This window comes from Nicotiana tomentosiformis, chromosome 12, assembly GCF_000390325.3.
Source record: "Nicotiana tomentosiformis chromosome 12, ASM39032v3, whole genome shotgun sequence".
NCBI lineage: Eukaryota > Viridiplantae > Streptophyta > Magnoliopsida > Solanales > Solanaceae > Nicotiana > Nicotiana tomentosiformis.
The window spans coordinates 95717531-95740753 of record NC_090823.1 but is presented as its reverse complement, the minus strand read 5'-3'; the positions used below and the strand labels follow the sequence as shown (position 1 = coordinate 95740753).

Sequence of the window (23223 nt, the reverse complement as noted above, 5' to 3'; positions counted from 1 at the left end):
TGGAATTTCGGGTCCAATCTCCATTTATGAGTATTTATTTCCGGTGGGATCCTTGTCATGTCAAGGTGGGACCAAGCGAAACAATTCATGTTAGCTATAAGAAATTGAATAAGCTTTTTCCTGAGCTCAGGATCTAACCCCGTGCCCAGGTATACCTTTCGCTTGGGCAAATGTTTGATTAGCGTGATTTTCTCCAGCTCCTCGATTGTTGATTTGGTAGGCATCAGAATCATCAGGGACTATGAAAGATCGAGGGATCCTACAATCATCATCTTCGCAGTCTCTTGTTTCTCGAGTTGGGTCGAGACTGTCGTTTGTGATTGCTATTTGGTGTCCCATTTTTCCTTCAAATCTGATCCCTTTGTCGATGATCATGATGATATCGGAATCACTTCGTTGATGGCAAACATTTATTTTTCGGCCGGTTGCTCCCCGTAGACCATTTTGATTCCCTCAGATGTTGGGAATTTCAGAACCTGGTGAAGGGTCGAGGGCGCTGCTCTCAGGTTGTGGGTCCATGGCCTCCCGAACAAGGCGTTATATCTCATATCGCCCTCGATTACGTGGAACTTCGTTTCCTGAATTGTCCCGTCCACGTTTACTGGCAAGATTATCTTGCCCTTAGTAGTTTCACATGCCATATTAAATCCGTTTAGTACCAGGGTAGCGGGTACGACCTGATCCTGTAGACCGAATTGCTCTACGACCCTTGATCGAATGATGTTGGCCGAACTACCTGGATCAATTAACACACATTTAACTTGAGTTTTATTCATAAGTACATATATTACCAGTGCATCTTTATGGGGTTGCATGATTCCTTCCGCATCTTCGTCGCTAAAGGACAAGGTTCCTTTTAGTCGTGTAATCCTGAGTCCGAGATCACTTTTCTCTTACAATAGACATCTTAGTGTGTTTAAGCATCGGTCCCTGGGGGACATCGATCCCTCCGATGATCATGTGGATGATGTGTTGTGGCTCTTCTTGTTCGTTTTGTCTATTGAAATATCTATTTTTGAAATGGTTTTTGGCCCGGTCACTTAAAAATTCTCGAAGGTGCCCTTCATTGAATAAACGGGCTACCTCTTATCTCAATTGCCTGCGGTCTTCGGTTCTATGGCCATGGGTGCCATGATATTTGCATATTTGATTTGGATTCTCGGACTGCAGAGGTTGAGGCCACTTAGTATCTTTGATGCGTCCGATAGCCGACACGATGGCGGATGCATCGATGTTGAAGTTATATTCTGATAACCGTGGTGCTTCCTTAGGTCCGATATGCCTGTCGAACCCATTCTTGTTGATCAGCCCCCGAGACCCTTGGCCTCGATCACTTCTCCTTTCGCCTCATACGGAGTTGCGTGTAGGTTCTCTACCCCTACGATCTCCGTTATACGACCAATATTGGTCCTTGTTCGACCTTGGTTCTCGGTCGACATCTTTTTTAATAGCGGACCCAGAACCCAACTGATCGTCTTCAACTCTGATCTTCGATTGATATCGATTGTGCACATCGGCCTAGGTAACAACCGGGTACTCGACCAAATTCTGCTTCAACTGTCGTGAAGTCATCGAGCTTCGTTCGTTTAGTCCTTGAGTGAAAGCTTGTACAGCCCAATCATCCGTGACTGGTGGTAGATCCATTCGTTCCACTTGAAAACAAGATACGAACTCTTTTAGCATCTCATTATCCTTTTGCTTTACCTTGAAAAGGTCCGACTTCCTGGTCTCGGCCTTTATGGCTCCGGCGTGTGCTTTTACGAAAGAATCTGTAAGCATAGCAAAAGAATCGATAGAGTTAGGCGGTAAATTGTGATACCATATCATTTTCCCCTTTGACAGGGTTTCCCCGAACATCTTCAATAGTACGGATTCGATCTCGTCGTCTTCTAGATCATTCCTTTTAATGGCACATGTGTAAGAGGTGACATGTTCGCTGGGGTCGGTCGTTCCATTATATTTAGGAATTTTGGGCATGCGAAACTTCTTGGGGATCAGTTGATCAACCCTGGAGTTATACGTTTTTACTTTTTTGTCGTTTGCTTCAATCCTATTTTCTCGCGACTCAATTCGTTTTGTCAGTTCCTCCAATATCTTGATAATTTTGGGATTAGTCTCCGATTCTTGTTCATTTGATCTTACTACAACTGGCCCCGTTTAGTGGGTGATTTCTCGGGATGGACCGGGCTCGGCCCTGCTTGGTGCCTGGGTTAGGCTCTGCAACTGAGCTATTGCTACCTGTTGAGCTTGTAACATTACAAAGATCATACGCATGTTGATCCCGTCTTCTCCAATATTTTGGGTATTTCGAACTGTAGGTCGAGTTCCACCATGGATGCTATTTTCGGGGTCAGAACGTTGGTTTGCCTCGATGGCCACATGTGCATTAACATCGATTGGATCTGTGGCCTGAGTTCCAATGGGATCGACGAGCGGCCTTTCATCCCCGGTCATCAGGTTATTGTTCTCATCTTGAAGGCCAGCTTCGTTGTCAATAGGTAGGGCTATTGATTGGGAGTTCGTTGTTTTTAACCTGAAATCAAAGACACTTCCAAGAGCAAGTATAAAATGGTGTGTTTTGCAGATATTCATACCAAATTATCACTATTATCCTTAGTCCCACGGTGGGAGCCAAACTGTTTACCCGAAAAATGGATAGAGTTGAATTTATACGTAGTTCTAAAGATACGTGGTATAACTTGGCACAAATCGGAAAAATAAGTAGAAATATGTCGAATATTGACTGTAAAAAAGGGATGAAATACAAACCAAATGGTGTAAAGAATGATTTATAAACAAGCAAGATGAATCAATGTCCAAAGTCTAAAAAAACAATAATCTCTGCTATATTTCTGTGTAAAATCAATAATTTTTGAGATGTGAGAATGTATTGATGTCTCAATGTTCAATGTCGCCCTTTACAGAAATGATAACCACTCTTCATATAGTGGAATAATTCTACTTTGGATATAATTAAAAATATATAGTGGGGATCCCATAATAGATTAACCAATTAGCTTTTCTTTGATTTCTGCCGAGATTCTCTCCCTTAGTGCGGCTATAACGGCTTTGTTGTCTTTTAGCTCGATCTTGGTCGGTCTTGGTAGTGGTCGGTCACTGGATCTCGAGCTCGATATTAACTCGAGTTCGATACTGACTTGAGCCCGGTATTGATCGGTCTGGGTCTTGAGCTCTATAACCCGGCTTCTCATCGTATCCTGATATTATAATGACGACCTTCGGTCCATTATATTTCAATCTTGACTAATTATACAAAGGAAAAACTCGGTTTTGATCGTATACAATATCTAATTATAATTCCTTGAAATAAAGATATTATCTTATACACCCTTCTTCTATGTATCACTGTCTCGCTATTAATACATAAATTTGCAATGCATAAGGCTCATTAAGGGAACACTTTCTTCGGAATGTTAATTTTTCTCACTCTACTTAAAGGTTATGTATGGGAATTTCCTTGGATTCATCAAATGGCATTGGTGGTCTGTGTAATCATCCAAACTATAATATGTTATAATTTTCCAAGTTTCTTTTATTGTCACATGTTATGGACTCCCTTTTATAAGAATAAAATATCGAAGATGTTAGCTATCCATCTACTAGATGGTGCATCTGTGAGTTTCCTCACATAAATGGGGGCCATAATTAGCTAACGAAGTTTTTAATTAATTTGGTAAATTTCATCACTTTGAGTTCCACTAAACAAGCTAAGTGCAAATTGTGAGTTGGGTTATAAGTGTCTATAGTCTCGATATATATATATATATATATATATATATATATATATAATAGAACAATATGTGAAATTATGGCACAAAGACAATGTCGAGAAGGCAATGTATTGATATATCGAAACCAGTTACACAAGCCCTATGCATTTATACAAGATATTGGTCCTATATTTTTTGCAATACAACATAGAGTAGAACTCGTCTAGGATGGCTAATTCTAGTAGACTAAGACTAAGTAATCGTGTAGTTATCAGAATTATTAGTCTGATCATTATCTTCAACACTTCCCCTCAAGCTAGTGGGAGGTGGCTTCATTACAACTAGCTTGTCTCAAAACACTACTAAAATATCAGGTTTTAGTGACGAACAAATTTTATAGCTAAATTGGCTCGACGTTGATGGCTATCTAAGCCCTTTTATTATTACCGTGATTCATCATATTCATGTTGTATTTCCAAGCCCTTGAATAGGTGTATTGTATAGGTGATATTATGAACGGTCTATGAGACACATAAGTGTATAATATGATATGTGAACACTAAGGATTGTCTATGAAATATATATGTGAAAAATAAGAGAGGAAGGTGCCACTTTCATTGGCCGTGTTTGTACATGTTGTTACAATTACACTATATTATGTTTTCCACATATAGTTCATATGGCTAAGTTGGTCTTAAAAGAAGTTTAGAATGATGCAAGTATAATACGACCTGAAATGTGATCCTATGAGATGTTTCGTAGTTTCTTAATGTACTTTATTTGCCTCTTATTTGAGTTACCGTATCTTTATATGTTGTTTTGACTGCCTTACATACGAGTACTATTTCACATGTACTCACATCCCTTTTGCCGGGGGCGCTGCATCTTTTAATGGATGCAGATATACTTCTACATGATGATATGGATCTTTGATAGAGATCTTCTTCACTACTCAGCTTATGGTGAGCCCGCTACAATTATAGTGGGTTTGGGTCTAGTTCATTTTATGTATATAGGTATCTATTATCATAGAAGCTTCATGTACACTGTGGGTTATGTACTTAAAGTTTTTGAGTTTTGTCATGTATCTATGTTCACAGTATTTACAGATATTTATAAAGCTATGTACCCATCATGAGGAAATTTTTAGACCATTGAGCCAAATGTATTCAATATGAAAGTTAAGATCTAATTATGTTATGGTAAATCATGCATGAGTAATGATGAGAGGTTAATGTAAATTAGGATTGCTCGACTAGGTTTACTCGGTTGAGCGCCGGTCACGCTCCTCGAGATTGGGGCGTGACAACTGAGTCCAAGCATTTACTATCTAGTCTTGGTATTTTACATCAAAGTACATGTGTCTACACAACCCATCATAATGGGTGGCAAAAAAAAAAATATAGAACCATTTTGGAAATGGCTAGATCTCTCAGGTTTCAAGCAGCTATGCATTTGAGATTTAGGGGAGAATGTGTTGCTACAGTAGTGTATCTACTTAATCGATTGCCTTCTAAAGTAATTGGGTACAAGTCACCTTTTGAGAGGTTGTATTTACATCCACCTTCTTTATCTCATCTCAAAGTATTTGGCTGCTTGTGTTATGCAATAACTCCTAAAGTTTTGGAGAAGTTTTCACCTAGAGTAGTGTCTGTTGTACTCTTAGGTTATTCCTCCACTCAAAAGGGGTATATCTTATATAACTTTCACTCCAAAACATTTATGGTTGACAGGAATGTTATGTTTTATGAGATTGTTTTTCCTTTCAAGCATGTTAAAGCTTCAGGAAATCATGTATTCCCTATCTTTGACATGTTATCTCTTGATCTAAATGCTACAAGTCCTACCTCAACTTCAACACCTATTGTATAAGACTCAATTGAAATTTATGCAGTCCATCTATCTGCAGAATCTCTTTCGGAATATCCTAACTCTATTGCAGACACAACTATTTTTGGTCCTATCATTCCTAATGTTTTTTTTATCACCATGCTGATGCTAGTACTAAAACATCTATAGCTCATCCACACATTGCTGACAAAGCAAGCCACCTTTGTGGCTGTAAGATTACGTCACCACTTCCAAAGGCTCAAGGTGTACTTATCCTATATCTTCCTATGTAGACTACTCTCATATCTCTCCAATTTTCAAACAAGCTCTCACAGCCTACTCAGCTTTCCCAGATCCAACTTCCTTCAAAGAGGCTACAACTGATCCTAGATGGGTAAAATATATACAGCTAGAGATTGAAGCATTAGAAGATAATCATACCTGGAGCATTGTAGATCTACCAACTGGAAAAAAACCTATTGGTTATATGTGGTTCTACAGAATTAAGTATAAGGCATCTGGGGAGGTAGAAAGGTTTTAAAGCCAGATTAGTTGCTAAGGGGTACAGTTAGAAGGAAGACTTGGATTATGGTGAAACCTTCTCTCCTGTGGCCAACAGCTTCTAAGAAGTGGTTGATCTTCCAGATGGATGTTCATAATGATTTCCTCAATGAAGAGCTCATTTAGAAAGTCTATATGCATATACCTTATGGGTTTGCTAGACATGGGGAGACTCACAAGAAGATCTGCAAATTCCACAAGTCTCTTTATGGGCTTAAACATACCCCAAGACAGTGGAATATAAAACTGACTGAAGCTCTACTTCATATGGGCTTTCAGCAATGCCATTATTACTATTCTTTATTTACAAAGAAGTCTAGGAATGATATAGTGATCATACTTGTATATATGGATGATCTCTTGATCACTAGAAACAATTAAGAGATGTTGTGTGAAACCAGAGCAGACCTCAAGAAAAGGTTCAAAATGAAGGATCTAGGAGAGCTGAAATTCTTCTTAGAAATTGAGTTTGAAAGGTCCAAGCAAGGAATTCTCATGTGTTAGAGGAAATATACACAAGAGTTAATATTTGAGTCAGGTCTAAGTGGTGCAAAGCCAGCTAGAACACCTTTAGACCTGAATCAGAAGTTAATATCAGTAGAATATGATAGTTGCTTCAATAATGATAATGCTCAATCAGATGAAGCTCGTAAGAATCATGGTGTTTACTAAAGACTAGTTGGAAGACTATTGTATATTAGCACGATAAGGACTGACATTGCTTTTGTGGTTCAGGTTCTCAGTTAGTACATGCATTTCCCTAAAAGTTCTCACATTGAGGAAGCACTGAGAGTGGTAATGTACATAAAAAGAGGCACCGGGTTTGGGACTGGTAATGCCTGTAAAATTATCAAGTAAGCTAAGTGCTTACTATAACTCATACTGGGGAGCATGTATACAAATAAGGAGATCAGTCACAGGGTACTTGGTAAAGTTTGGTAATGAATTAATAACCTGAAAGTTAAAGAAGCGAAGTATTGTCTCTAGAAGTTCAATAGAAGCGGAGTTTAGAAGTATGGCATCCTGTGCAGCAGAGGTTACTTGGCTAACAGGGTTGTTCAGTGAACTAGGTGACAAAATTGAGCTTCTTGTAACTTTGATATGTGATAGCAAAGCAGCAATCCAAATAGTTGCCGATCTAATGTTTCATGAAAGAACAAAATATATTGACATAGACTGTCATTTTGTGAGAGAAAAACTAAGTCAAGGGTTGTTGAACACTAAGTATGTGAATAATAAAGACCAACTAGCAGACCTACTCACAAAGGGTCTAGCAAAAGCTCAACATGAATATTTGTTGAACAAAATGGGATTGAAAAACTTGTTTGAATCATCAGCTTGAGGGGGAGTGTTGGCTAGCAGCTAAGTCACAAGCTGATAGCTAACTACAGTTAAGCTTATTTGTAATGTTAACTATAGTTAGTTTTCTAGGAGTTAGTAAAAGTTGGTTAGTTTGTTAGAATCAGTTAGTTTGTTAAATAATGTAGGCTATTGTATAGAACATAGTTTTCTGAAGAAATGAAATGAGTCGATACTCTTCTTCTCTGATTCCTCCTTCTAGATTCTTCTTCTTTATTAGCTTCGACCACCATATCTATGGTTGTTAACATGGATGGTATTCATCTGTGTCTAAGTTTTGCATGTCTGCAGAAGGCTCAGTAATACTGTTTGTGACTTCCACAACAACATCATGATCAGACTCAACAACATCACTATGATCAGTAGTTAGAATAGCTATTTGAGTAGAAGCACCATAATTTTGATCAGCAACATCAGTATTTTGTTCAGCACTTTGATCATTTGATACATCAGTTGCAACAACATTACGATCAGCTCCCAGCACTTCTCGTGCATCAGTAGGGTCTGATGAACCAGGCTTAGCCTGTGATTCTGAGAAGAATTCAAAAAATGTGGCCATATGACTGGAGTCATTTGATGCATGTCAGTCTTGTTTTCATACACATAGGTAAGTGTTAGTTCATCAAAGACAACATGTTTTGATACAAAGACCTTCCTTTTGGTTGGTGGATAGCACCTATAGCCTTTACGCAAGCTGTTGTAACCAATGAACACACATGAATATGACTTGGGTGAGAGCTTATGTTTTCCTTTTAAGTAAGGGATACGCAAGCACCAAACACTTTCAAACTGTTGTAATCAGGGTGTGAATCATGTAATTTATGAAATGGTATTTTCTTTTTAAGCACAGATGATGGCAACCTGTTTATCAAGAATACTGATGTGGGAAATGCATCAGTCCATAGATATAAAGGTAACTTAGCATGTAATAGTATTGTCAATCCAGTTTCCACTACATGTCTATGCTTCCTTTCTGTAATGCAATTTTGCTTAAGGGTGTGAGGACAAAAAATATGTCTTACAATGCCACAATTTTTTATGTACTTAACAAATTTAGAACTTGAAATTTCACCACCTCCATCACATTGAAAAATCTTGATACTCTTTGAATACTGTTTCTCAACCATTTTGTGAAATTTGACAAATGTTTCAAAGAAGTCAGAATTTCTTTTTAAAGGATACATCCAAGTATATCTGCTGTAATCATCAACAATTAAAGCATAATATTTCATATGTTGGGAAGATTCAACAGGAACAGGTCATAGTGAATTTTCAATAAAGGTTCATTCTCAACTTTATTTCTCAACTTGAACGGTAGTTTACAATCTTTTCCCATTTGACAAATAACACAAACTGTAGGAGTTTTATTCCAACATATGACATTGATACACTTATTGTTACTAAGTACTTCTAAGGACCTAGAATTTGGATGCCCAAGTCTGGCATGCCAAATATCACTAGAGCTCCTCCTTGTCTGTGTTACACTCAAAGCAAGCAGGTTGTCCACCTTCAAGGAATATCTCTCTCCTCTTTTAGCACCCTTGGCCATTAGTTTCCCTGTCCTATTGTCCTTTACAACAAAAGATGATTCATAAAACTCAATGGAGCAGCAATTTTCTCTAGTAATCTTACTTACAGATAACAAATTCCTTTTGAGTTTAGGGACTGCCAGAATTTCACTCATCCTTAAAGCAGAAATTGTTCCTTTTTCAACATGTGTGATATCCAGTTCTTGTCTATTTACTACAATTTTATCATTTCCACTGTAAGGTTTAAGGTTGGATAGGTTACTTGAATTGTTGGTCATGTGAGTATTTGCCCCATAATTCATATAGTGAGCCTTATTTTTGGTACACAGAAAGCTAGATCTCAAAGAAAGATACACAGAAAGACTATACCTACCAATGTATCTAAACCATGTTCCTATCAACTGATCACATCTAGAAGTAGTATTGTAGTACTAAACACTTTACATTATTATTTGCTCTAAAGTTGCACATGCAGGCAACCTCCCTCGCCAGGCTAGTATGATCTCCGGTAATCCCTTCAACGATCCTATGATTCCTTTCCCTCCACAGTACATGCGTGTACTCAGCATAAATCATCTTGAGGAGTTTAGCTGGTGTAGTCTTACCCTTGGAGTATTGACAAACAAACTGGAGGTGTGCATTCCATGTACTACACATTGTGTTCTGATGATGTGCCTACTGAGTCAGTCTTCCCCATAGATTTCTAGAATTATTACATTCAGCAAACAAATGGTCACTTGTTTCTAGACTGGATTGATATAGTATACAAATATCATTCACATGAAGTCCCCATTTCTTAAGTCTGTCCACAATCAATAATCTCCATTGACACTGCAGCCACATAGTGAAAATAACTTTAGGTCTAGCAGCATTCTGACACATTAAACTCCTCCAGCTAGTTTTTGGGTAGTTTGGTATCAATTGGAGATGAATCTGTTTTATAGCACTCTTCTTAGCATCTAGCTGTCTTTGGATTTGACTAATAACATCCCTTGCTTTCAGAATTTTCCTCACCATCCAGCTTGCAGTCTTTGGTATAGGCATGGTTTTTGGACTCTGTTCTTTAATGTAGAAGGCATGTATCCATTTGATCCATAATTTGTCTTGTTTGTGAGATAAGTCCCAGTATGTTTTGGCAATAGCAACAGCATTCCACACCTGTAGGTTGCTCATATTAAGGCCACCCATAGACTTAGGTAAGCAGACTTTGTCCCAAGTAATGAGAGCTTTTTTTGTGACTTCATTTCCACCAGACCGCATATAGCTTCTACAATAAGCTTCAATCACTTTAATCACTTTAGCGGGTAAGGGAAAAATTTGAGCCCAGTAGGATTGGATTCCAAATAGTACTATATGTATTAGTTGTACCTTTCCAGCATAGGATAACTTTTGTGTTGTCCACGAGGTTATCTTTGCCACTATTATGTTGATGAGTGGCTGCCATTGTATCATAGTCAACTTCTTTGTATCCAGTGGCACCCCCAAATATTTACAGGGAAGTTGTCCTTGAGAGTATCCCACAACTGAAAAACTTCTTCTCTAACTTTGTTTTTCATTCCTCCAAAGTATATAACAATTTTTTCTAAGTTAGCTTGTAGCCCAGAAGTAGCTGAGAATGTTGAAAAATAAGCATGTAGCCTCTACACTAACTCTGTGTCTCCTCTGGCAAACAGTAGTAAATCATTAGCATAACTCAGATGAGTAATGTGTAGTTTCCCACATCCAGAATGATATTTGAATCTTGTGTCTTATTTCAATTCATGGGGAAGTCTTCTCAGATACTCCAAAGCAATAGCAAAGAGGAAGGGGAAGATTGGATCTCCTTGCCTCATACCTTTAGCAGCATTGAAAGGTTCTACAAATTCTCCATTAAGCAAGATAGTGTAATTGACTATTCTGACACATGCCATTACCCATTTTATGAACTTGTCAGGGAAAGCCAATCCTTCTAAAACTTGTTCAAGGTATACCCATTCCACAGAATCATAAGCTTTTTGTAAGTCCACCTTGATCATGCATCCAGGGGATATATATTTTCTCATATATGATTTGACCAACTCATGAGCCAAAATTATGTTGTCATCTATCCTTCTGCCAGGGATGAAACCTGATTGTGCCTCTAATATGATGTAGCTCATGACTTTTTGAAGTCTCCCATCTAGGACTTTAGCAATTAGTTTGTAAAACATTGTGCAACAGACTATTGGTATATAGTCTTTCACAGTATTTGGATTTGCAATATTTGGCAGCAAAGTTAGTGTAGTGCAATTAATGGCTTTATAGAGGACCCCCGTGGTGAAAACTTTGTTCACTGCCTCACACACCTCATCCTTGATGACATGCCGTGCTTTTTTTTTTTAAAATGCAGCATTAAATCCATCAATTCCAAGAGCTTTGTGATCCCCAATTAAGCATAGAGCCTCATAGATTTTTGTATCAGTTACCGTGGCACACAATTCTAGCTGTTGAAGATGTGACAGTCTAGGTCCATTTCTCATCACCAGCATGTTGACTCCAGGTAAAGTAGTTGCAGCTGATTCCATCATTGATCTGTAAAAATCAGCAAAGTCTATTTTGATAGCTTTAGGATCTTACAATTTCATTCCTATCAAAGAGGTGATTTCCAAAATCTGCTTCTGTTGCTGTTTTTCTTTCATCACAGTTGTGAAGTATTTTGTGTTTGAATCTCCCAGCTTGATCCATGTAGCTCTAGATTAATGCTGCATAGCACTTTCTTCTATCAATGACTATTTTTCTAGTTATTGCAGGCACACCTTCTCTTGATCAGCCAAAGAATTAGAGTAATTGGTTTACATTTCTTGTTGGACCTCTTTCAATGTGACCCTAGATTTGGAGATCTTCTTAGCAAATCCTTTGAACTCCTCAAAATTGAGTTGTTTGAAAGTGGGTTTCAAGTGCTTCAGTTTCAGCCATATAATTTTTATTTTCCCACCTGCTCCATTTTTATACCACTCTTCTTCTATAATCTGGCTGAAGTTTATATGATATGTCCATATGTTGAAGAACCTAAAGGGTACTTTAATTTTATTTTGGGGGGTCTAAATGGTATTAATATGGCCACATGATCTGAAATATAGGGCTCTACAAATACAGTTGTTAAATGTCCATATTGTACCATCCATTCATCATTTACTATTTCTCTGTCCAGTCTGCTATAAACTCTGTCTGCTCCTTATTATTTATTAGTCCATGTGTAATATTCACCTCTCCATGGATTTTCATTGAGTAGTAAATTGTTGTAAAATTTTGTGAAATCTTGCAATTCTACTAAGGTAACCGGACATCCTTGTTTGTCTTGTAGGTATAAAACAGCATTAAAATCCCCACATAAGAGCCAAAGAGTATTTCTTTTAGGAACCAAGCCTTGCAAATCATCTCACAGTTCTTTTCTCTGGTCAACTGTATTAAAGCCATAGATAACTGTAAGTAAACAACTCATTCCATTCTACATACCAGTGACATGGCAGTGAATTAGTAGAGCTGCCTCTTTGACATGTTGAATAGCATACATTTTAGGATCCCAGATCACCTATATTCTGCCATTTCTTGCATCTTTGTAGTTAGAAAGTCTTTCCCAGTTAGAAGCCACCTTGCTAGCTATATGTTGTGCTTTATTTTCTTTTACTCTAGTTTCTAAAAGAGCGGGTATTTTAATATGATTGTCTTTGAGGTATTGCTTTAGCTCTTTCTGCTTATACCTCTTATTGATCCCTCTAACATTCCAAAATAACCAGGTCATTGAGCTAACCTACTACCACCTCATATATCAAGAGGCTTAGCATTTACAACTCTTTGTTCCCCTTCAGGTAAAGCTTGGAATCCATTTATTGTTGACACGCCTTCATAGATTGGCCTAGTCTCAAAATTTCTCATTAAGTCTGATCTCTCCATCTGTTTGTTAGTGGAGTGATGCTCTGGTATTTTTTGTCCACTACTCATACCTTTTGACTTAACTTGTATCCATCCCCCATCTGCATTCTTCTCAAGTGCATTTATGGCATTTTCCCTTTTGGCTATGTTGTTGATATCTGCCTGTTGCACTATTTTCTATAGTTGCCCTTGTTTTAGTTGATCTACTGTATGTTGTTGTTGACCTTTTGGTACCCACATTGGAACTAGTTTAGGCCTTCTGTTTCTCTGAATTTGCATTATCTGTCCCTCATGTTTCTTCTTCCCACAATCATGGCCAATCTTTAAGCATTCAGAACAGTACTCTAGTTTTCATTCAAACTCTATAGGCTGCTGAAATTGTCTACTAGATGGATATTTAATTGTAAATTAAGTAGGCAATTTCTTAGTGACACTAACCTTAATCAGAATTCTAGCATAAGACACCCTAGTTTGCTTAGTAGTGCATTGATCTGCAAATATAGGGTTGCCCAGGGTGTTGGCCATCCTACTCAAGGAATTTATGCCCCAGCAATTCATAGGAAGGTTAGGAAATTTTACCCATTATGGGATTTTTGTCAGGAATTCAGTATTAAAATAAAAATCCGGGGTCCATTGTTTGAGGATGACTGGCCCACTATTTATGGTATATGACCCTCCATACAAGATATCCTACAAGTCACCTAAGCTTTGGAATTTAACAATATAGTATCCCTCTTAATGGAGGAATAATTCAGGTTCAGTAACTGTGTTCCAGGTTTGAGATACGTACATATGCATCTGATTATAACCAGGTACGTCCCCAATTATATTGACAATTAGAGATTTCCTCCATTTTTCAGTCTCATTTTCCACCTCTGTTTTGTCTAAATTTATGACATATTGACCATTTACCACTTCTGGAGAAATATAGGTTAGATGCATACCATATTTTGCAGATCGATTTCCAGTAAAGAGTTTCGCCCATGGTACATCGATCAGATTCTCCTTCACTGGTGCTAAAAATGTCGGTCGTTGTTGATTCTTCTCAATTTCCGTGTTAGGTCATTTCTCTGGTGAAATTGATTTCTCATCGCTTCTGATGGGGCTTCCTTGATTTATCGAGGGATTTGGACTCAGAACCAATTTCTTAGAAGCACAGGTATTCCCACTAGTCGTTCCCACTTCAAGTGACCTAGCCGAAAATTGATCCTTAATTGGAGTTACGACTTGCTGAGTATTACCACGTTCAATGGTGTCTGCAATCATGCTTGCACTAATAGGTCTTCCTATGGTTATGAGCTGTTGGTTTTTAAAAGGACTTCCTCTCTTCCTAGCCATGGTAACCGCGGGTCGGTGTAGGTTAGCATAACCTACGCCGAGAGCAAAGCTAGAAATATTTAGATTTTTTTAATTTAAAGTATTAAGCTTTATCTCCACCACTTTGATTGTTCACATTGAGTTTAGCAAGAGCATGTGACAGATCTTTAGCTGCTTTATAAGAGAAGTCCCACCTGTAGAAGAACTTTATTGCAGTATAATTATTCCTACCACATATCTGGTAGGCTGGTGATCCTGAGGTTTCCTGTCCTTAGAAACGTTTCCAGATCCTTGAGAGTTTTGATTGTTGTTCACGAGTAGGCCTAAAGCCTCTACCCCTAGAGTTGTAGTTCATGTTACCTCTCTTGTTTGAGAAATTTCCTCTACCTCTGTTGTTGTATGTCCTTTATGCTGCAAATGCCATATTATGACTCACCTGTTGTGAATCATGTCCTTCATCCTCTCTGAGATCTGATGGTAGGCTAGGAGCTCGTGTTTTAGCTATATTTTATACTCTAGTTACTGCAATTTGATTGTATTTGAGCCTAATTGCTAATACTTTGTACTTATTATATATGTTATGCTGTGTAGGATGTGATTTAGAGTGGAGAAACAATTTTTGAGCTAAAATGGATGATTTAGAGCTTTGAAGTCTGAGTAGAAGACCAAACAATTAAGTTGGGATAACGTTCGGGAGTCGAGGACCAAGTGTGAAAGTCAAAAAGTGAGAAAACAAGATTACTCTAGAAAAATGCACTACTGCGCCACGCCATGCGCCGCGGGGTGCAGGGCGCAAGTGCAAAATTCCTGCAGAGTGTGAAAATTAACTCTCTGAACTTCTCCACAGGCGTGTGCATGGGGCGGTGTGCCATGCACTGCGTATGTGCAAATTTTGTAGAGTATTTTTCCTACTTCGGCTTGGAAAGGATAGTTTCGTCCAGTATCATTCCTACATAGTATAAATACACCAAAAATACAATTTTTAGAGGATTTTTGACCTTGAAAGTTGTGGGAAAACATTGGAGGCTACAAGACACAGGATTGCATCATCTTTCTGTCAATTCAATACGGGAGTTTGGATTGTAACGTTAGATTGATATTTTCTCACTCTTTAATTATATTTGTGATGACTTTCTCCATAATTATGGATTAGTTTACCTTAGGGCTTGACATGATTTGGTGACTCGGTTGTTGTTTATAGATTTGACTACTATTTAATTGCTTGAATATATTGGAGGAGATTTAATATAGTTGTGATTTTATTCTTTGTAGTGTTTAATCGGAAGAGCAACATCTTATTGAATATTATTGCAATGTATGCCTTAGTTTATTTTGGTGATTCTTCGAAGTAATCAAGGGAGATTTTTGAGTTACTGTTTAAATTAAAATTGAGAAATATTCGCGAGAAGTTTCTCTTAGATTATTCCTACCAAAAGATTCCTCCAAGTTTCATCGAACTTCACAGTAGTTTATTTGAAAGATTTAGATTTAATCGAGAGAGGAGTCTGAATCGGAGATATAAGCTAATCACCTATTGAATTCGTGAGAATTGATAGAACCTCAAGAAGTGAAATATAACAGTATCATATATAGAATAACAATCTTGCACGTGTCATGTCAAAGCCCTTATTTCTCACATTGATAAGAAACCAACTCTTCTAATCTCTAGTTCTTTGCAGTCAGTTGTCAATTGCTTACTTTTATAGTTAATCATAGTTCGTAATCATTCCAATCAAGTTTTGATCATCCTAAGTAGCACTTAAACCAAGAATAACTAGAGCATTGTTTAAATCCTATCCATATGGAGACGATAATCATACTATACTATCTTTGGCTAGCGAGCATCAATTTTGTGTTGTGTTTTGCGCTTGTCAAATTTTGGCGCCGTTGCCGGGGATTGGCAATTAATAGTGTTCAAAATAGTTTTTGGTGCTAATTTAGGAACCTATTTTATTTTATTCTTCACGGGTATTCTCTTCCATGTGCAGGCAATAGGTTGACTTCTCTAGTATATGACTCGATCTTATTCAGAAAAATTGATTCCATACAATCCAGAGGTAGAAAAGAGTCTGCGACAGTTGAGGAAAGAGAAAGAACTCATTGGAAAGTTCTTGGGGAAACCTTCAACCCAAGAACACATGGCTAATAACGATGACGAAAGAGTAGAATTAGTTTCAAGAGAGGCAACACAACAAGAAGCTGCATAAATAGCAGCAGAGGCAGCCCGTAGAGTTGCTGATGAGATTATCGAAGATGGTGGGGGTTGAAGATTCAATATAAATCGACCCTTGTTTGAAGACCAGTTTGAAAATAGGGTACCCAATCCTGGTATAGCATTGGGTAATTATGCTAGACCAGTCTACAATCAGGGATTGTCTAGTGTCAGACCTCCACCCGTAGCAGCGAATAATTTCTAGTTGAAGCAAGTCTTGCCTCAAACTATCCAGAACAATTGTGTCTTCAGAGGGAAGGTGATTGAATATCCTAAAACTCACTTGATGGATTTTGAGGAAATCGTGACCACCTTCCTGTACAACGGAGTGTCAAAAGATGTAGTCTACTTAAGGGAATTCCCCTTTTCAATGAAGGATGACGCGAAACATTGGCTTCGTAGCTTACCAGCTGGGTCGATTAGGACATGGGAATATATGACTAATAAGTTCCTTGACAAATACTTCTCAGCTGCAAAAACAGTTAAATTCATAAGGGAAATTCACAACTTCTGCCAAAAGGACACTAAAACAATTTTTAAGGCTTGGGAAAGATTCAAAGAGATAGTGAGAAAGTGTCAGCATAATGGGATTGAATTGTCACTGCAACTTCAGGACTTTTGGGATGGCTTGACACCTTCCTCATGACGAACCCTGAGCACTACAGTTGGAGTTCCTTTAATGAAGAAGACTCCCGAGGATATTGTTGCAATTCTTGATGAACTCTCTGAAGATGCTAACAAATAGCCTGCTGAGAGTAATCATAGAAGAAAATCTATTAGGGTTCATCAAGTGTATTCTAACACATCAGTGCAAGCCCAGCTAGACGTCATGGCTAAAGAGATAAGAAATTTGACCTTAGCCAAGGTTCAGAACCAACCATCATCATTTGTGACTTTTGTGGAATGGGTCATCTAACGCATGAGTATCATGCCTCAGCTCCCGATAAAGTGGTGAATACTGTTGGAAGCTTTGACATAGAAAACCACGAGAGTGGTAATAATTTTAACTCTATGGAGAAGAGGCACCCAGACTTTTCTTAGAGTTCACCAAATGGTAGTCTGAACTTATGGCAGTAGAATAATCCGAGACCCCAGGGACAAAGAGCTTCAAGATTTCAGAATCAGTAGAGGAAGCAATATCTCCACATTCAAATCAGTCTAGCATGGAATATCTAATTAAGGCTTTCATTATTAAGACAGATGAGAGATTGAAAACCCATAGTGTAGTTATTCAAAACTTAGAGAGGCAAGTGGGGCATATTGCTAGTCTATTATCCGAGAAGTCTGTAGGAACCCTCTCTGCAGATACCAAAAGGAATCCAAATAAAACTATAAATGTAGTGTCTTTGAGGAATGGAAAAATATTGCAAGATCCGTTGGTCGCAGAGAAGGAGTTGACGGAAAATCAAGTTAAGAATGAAGGAGAGCAGATTAGTGATGAGCATCATAGGAATGAAGTGAGGGCAAAGCAAGAGGATAATCTGAAGAAGAAGAACAAATATGAAGTTCCAACAAGGAAGAAGAAAGAAAAACAAAGAAGTAATGATGAGATTGAAGAGAGTAAATACATGCCTGCTCTACCTTTCCCTCTGAAGTAAAGAAGAGAGAAGCTGGACAAACAATTTGGGCTTTTCTAAAAGTGCTCAAGCATGTGCATGTAAATATACCTTTCACAGAGGTGCTTTCACAGATGCCAGCCTATGCTAAGTTCTTGAAAGAGATATGGTCTAAGAAGCGAAAGGTGGAAGAGACATCTGTGGTCAAGCTCACAGAGCATTGTAGTGCCATTCTGCAAAATAAGCTCCCTCAAAAGTGTGGAAACCCTGGGAGTCTTACTATACCCTGCTCTTTAATAAGTACTAAGTTTGAAAAATCTTTATGTGATTTAGGTGCTTCTATTAATCGTATGTATCTATCTATTTTCAGGAAATTGGAAGGACAGATTGGAGAAATCATGTAGATACATGTGTCCTTGCAGCTGGCGGATCAAACCACAATCATACCTGAAGGAATAATGGAAGATATACTAGTTCAGGTGGATAAATTTATGTTCCCTGTAGACTTCATTGTGGTGAATATGGAAGAGAATAGGGAGATCCCTCTAATTCTAGGGAGACCCTTCTTGGCTATTGGCAGAGCTATTCTAGACATTCAGGAAAGGTAACTCATACTTAGAGTAGGGGAAGAAAGGGTAGTTTTCAAGATGGAAGGAGCAATGGGGGCCCAAAGAAGGAAGAAAATAAGCTCTCAACATAGATGTGTGCACTAGGTTGGGCGTGCAAAGGAGATACCGACTTCGATTCAGATCCGGACTAGATGAATTAAGGGAGTTTCCTTTACCTCTTGCTTTTTATTTGTATGTCATAGGGACATGACACAATTTAAAGTGTGGTGTGGGGGATGTAAATATGTACATGTATGTTTGTTTTCTTGTGTTTTTATTTTTGAAAAAAAAAATTAACTTTACCCGATGATGGATTTCCTCGACTATCTTCTTGAGGGATCAAAGTCTATTTTTTTTCTAGGTAGTGTAACAATTCCCCTTTGATTTTTTTTTGTGCCGCGGTTCTTTTCCAAAGGTTTTGTTTGAATTGGGTGTAGTTAGTTTTTCATTTATTAGGAATAGTGAAGTCTTGTGCTATGGTAATAAATGGAGATAGTCGTTCTTGACTTTTGTTGTGCCTTGGGACCAGTGAGTGCCTTAGTCGTGAAGCCTAGGCTTAGTTCTTGGCTCTTGGATAAGTGACTAAAATTATTTGATTTTGATGTTGCTTAACTACTTTGACTAGAGAGTCGGGATAAATCCGATCCTAAATGAGTTATGCGTCAATGAGTGTGTGAGATTTTGTTGATATTTTGTGTATGTCAATTGATGTATAGAACTTACCACGTGTGTTTGCAAAGCGAAATAGTAGTCTTGTTCAGTCTAGGAAGTGATATAGATAATTCTTTGTTGAGCCAATTATATGTTATGACCCGCCTAATTGTTGTGTATCCTAATTAGCCTATTTCAGCCCGTAATCCTACTTCTTTGGAACCACACTACAAGCCTGATCCATGTTGTTTGAATTGATGATTTGTTTGAACCTTTTAACTCTCGTGAGCACTTGAAACTGTTATGAGCTTGTTACGAGCTGAGTAGAGGTATGGTAGGCTTTTGAGTGGAACTAAGAATAATGGAGACAGGTGCACTAGTTGAAAATTTGTGAGAGCCACATGTAAGGAATTAAATGAAAAACTCATTCTGGACATTGAAAAGAAAAAAGGGTTTGTGTATGTAGTGAAAGAAACAATAAAGAGAAATTGATTCCTTGCTAGTGGTAGTTTTCATCGTCTATGTGCTTAAAGAAACCAAGAGCTTGAGGTTATTATGTTGTGAAAGTTGGGGTTTGGTTCAACACAAGTGTGGGATTTAATGTGTTAACGTATATGTATTGAAGTGCTTAGGGAGGTGTAGTCATTATATCCAAATGTATCATACCCGTCCCGCAGCCTATATTACAACCAATTAAAGTCCTACTTGATCCTTGACTGAATGAGCTCAAATTAGTAGATTACTACACTACGGGCAAGCCTATGGTACGTTTTCTATGGCGCATGAATTCTATTTTTAAAAGTGAGTTAATTCTTTCTATCTTGAGTTCCTATTTGTTCCTAATTTTTATGGTGTGTGGAATTATTCTCTATCTTTGGTGTGAAGGCACATGATTTGCGAAGGAAATGTAATGTCTTTGGCCTCTATATTAGATTAAGTGAGCGGGTTTTTGAAAAATATGTGGTATTTTTTAGTCGCGTCTTAAGGCTAGGATGTTATGATAGGGTGTTTGGTTTGTTGTAAATATTCTTGGCATGATAGGTTAGGGAAGTTGTTTGATGAAAAGGTCATCTCTATGTGAAGTGTAGTTTGATTGCTCGGGGATGAGCAATGGTTTAAGTGTGGGGTGATGATGGAAGGCTAGGAGCTCGTGTTTTCGCTACATTTTGTACTCTAGTTACTACAATTTGATTGTATTTAAGCCTAGTTGCTAATATATTGTACTTATTACGTGTGTTATATTATGTAGGATGTGATTTCGAGTGGAGAAACAAGTTTGGAGCTAATATGGATGTTTTGGAGCTTTGAAGTCTGAGTAGAATCCCAAGAAATTAAGTCGGAATCATGTTCGGGGGTCGAGGACCAAGTCTGAAAGTCAAAAAGTGAGAAAAAAAGATTACTCTAGAAAACCTGCACTACCGCATCGCGCGCTGTGTCGCGGGGCGTAGGACGCTAGTACAAAATTCCTACAAAGTGTGAAAATCAACTATCTGAATTTCTCCATAGGCACGCCGCGTATGTGCAAATTTGATAGAGTGTTTTTTCTACTTCGGCTTGGAAAGGATAGTTTCGTCCGGGCATGTTTCTACATGGTATAAATATACCAAAAATATAATTTTTAGAATACTTTTGACCTTGGAAGATATGGAAGAGCATTGGAGGCTACAAGACACAGGATTTTATCACCTTTCCATCAATTCAATACAGGAGTTTGGATTGTAACGTTAGATTGATGCTTTCTCACTCTTTAATTATATTTGTGATGACTTCCTCCATAATTATGGAGTAGTTTACCTTAGGGTTTGACATGATTTGGTGACTTGGTTGTTGTTTATAGATTTGACTACTACTTAATTATATTGCTTGAATTTATTGGAGGAGATATAATATAGTTGTGATTTTATTCTTTGTAGTGTTTAATCGGAAGAGAAACGTCTTATTGACTCTTATTGCAACGTATGCCTTAGTTTATTTTGGTGATTCTTCGATGTAATCGAGAGAGATTTTTGAGTTACCTTTTAAATTAATATTGAGAAATATTCGTGAGAAGTTTCTCTTAGATCACTCCTACAAATAGATTCTTGCAAGTTTCACCGCACTTCACATTAGTTTATTTGAAAGATTTAGATTTAACCGAGAGAGGAATCTAAATTGGAAGTATAAGCTAATCACCTATTGAATTCTTGAGAATCAATAGAACCTCAAGAAGTGAAATATAACAGTATCATATCCAGAATAACAATCTTGCACATGTCATATCAAAGCCCTTATTTCTCACATTGATAAGAAACCAACTATGTTAATCTCTAGTTCTTTGCAGTCAATTATCAATTACTTACTTTAGTAGTTAATCATAGTTCGTATTCATTCTAATCACGTTTTGATCATCCTGGATAGCAGTTAAACCAGGAATAACTATAGCATTATTTAAATCCAATCCCTGTGGAGACGTTAATCATACTATATTATCTTTGGCTAGCGAGTATCAAATTTGTATTGTGTTTTGCGCTCGTCAAGATCAAAGCCTCTTAGGGAAGTGACCAACTAACTCAGAGTTGGATAAAGTGCTTTGCCAAGTATCATAGTCCTAATGGTTTTGTATTTAGGACCCAAACCTTTAGAAAAATTAATGACCTTGCTATCATCATCTACAAGCTTGTGTATGGCAGCCAAGCCATCAAAAATGCCTTTGAATTACTTCAGATACTCATCGATGGTTCTGTTGCCAAGCTTGATGGTTTGAGTTGTTGCTTCAACTGGAATTCCTATTGTCCTTTGTTGCCTGCAGATAGGTTTCTTCCAGGCATTCCTACATCTGTTTAGTACTGCATCTCACAATGAGATACATGTTCTCTTTTGACATTGTCCCAGATATCCAGCTCCTTAACAACACATCTTTTTTAGCCCAGTCATCAGCTATATAAGCCTTTTTGTCACTGCTTTTGTCAACTCCTTTGACACCGTCCTTATCACTGCTCTCATTGGTGCCTTCTACATTTATAATTTCTGGCTTTCTCTCAATGAGATAGTTCAACTGCATTACTTGGATAAGTTACATCATTTGTGTTCTCCATATTAGATAGTTAGAAGGTTTCAACTTCACAAGACATGAAGCTATTAATGAGATGATGAAGGGAGGCTGTTGAAAAGGTGTTGGAAGCCATATGAACAAAATTGTTATTGTGTAGCAAGAACTGAATTTTGGCAGCGAGATTGGCTTCAAAGAAGCTTTGATACCATGCGAAATTATGGCACAGAGACAATGTCGAGAAGGCAGTGTATTGATATATCAAAACCAGTTATACGAGCCCTATGTATTTATATAAGATTTTGATCCTACAATTTTGGCTATAGAGTAGAACACTTCTAGGATGGCCAATACAAGAGTCCTAATTCTAGTAGACTAAGACTAAGTAATCGTGTAGTTATCAGGTTTGTTAGCCTGATCATTATCTTCAACACAATGGTTCTAGAAGAACATGATTTTTCTTTTTTACAAAAATTATAGCATTAATAATGGGTTATAACGAAACCCTACGTTTGATTTGTATCCAAAATGTAAAACATGAATTATGTGAACATATGACAATCTACCATAATATCTTGATAGAGGGTGAGAAAACCCACCCATTTAGAGAATGCAATGAAAAGTTATAATCCTTTTTTCTTCAATTCTTTTCTTTAATTACACCAGGAGAGGAAGTCTGGGAAGGTAAGGAATGCTACACTATTGATGGGAACAAATCCTCCACTCAACTATAGAAGGCAGTAAACTCAGTGAGCTAGAGTTACAATCTTTTGAACTCTAACTATGGAAAAAGTTTTACTTGCAGTCAATGGTTACGTATTCAATTACTCCATCTAGTTCAATGTCAGTAACAATATTTTATTCCAAAAAGAATATAGCTTTCTAAATTTGAAAAGAATTCAAGTTAGATTCTATTTTACTGTTAGTGATAAGTTTTTATAGCTACACAA

At 37.6% G+C, this 23223-nt stretch overlaps 3 protein-coding genes across 3 annotated transcripts; 1 reads left to right on the top strand and 2 right to left on the bottom strand.

The window, feature by feature from the left end:
• Positions 1-9685: 9685 nt before the first annotated feature.
• Positions 9686-10270, bottom strand: LOC138903072 (uncharacterized). The gene has a single exon (XM_070190986.1). The coding sequence runs from the start codon at positions 10268-10270 to the stop codon at positions 9686-9688; it is 585 nt and encodes a 194-aa protein (XP_070047087.1).
• Positions 10271-10758: 488 nt separating this feature from the next.
• Positions 10759-11199, bottom strand: LOC117274930 (secreted RxLR effector protein 78-like). Its single transcript, XM_033654255.1, has one exon. It carries the CDS (start codon positions 11197-11199, stop codon positions 10759-10761), a length of 441 nt encoding a protein of 146 aa, XP_033510146.1.
• Positions 11200-17593: 6394 nt separating this feature from the next.
• LOC104089152 (uncharacterized) lies at positions 17594-22037 on the top strand. Its single transcript, XM_009593988.2, has 4 exons — positions 17594-17990; positions 18107-18189; positions 18409-18590; positions 22034-22037. Exons 1-4 carry the CDS (start codon positions 17594-17596, stop codon positions 22035-22037), a joined length of 666 nt encoding a protein of 221 aa, XP_009592283.2.
• Positions 22038-23223: the final 1186 nt, after the last annotated feature.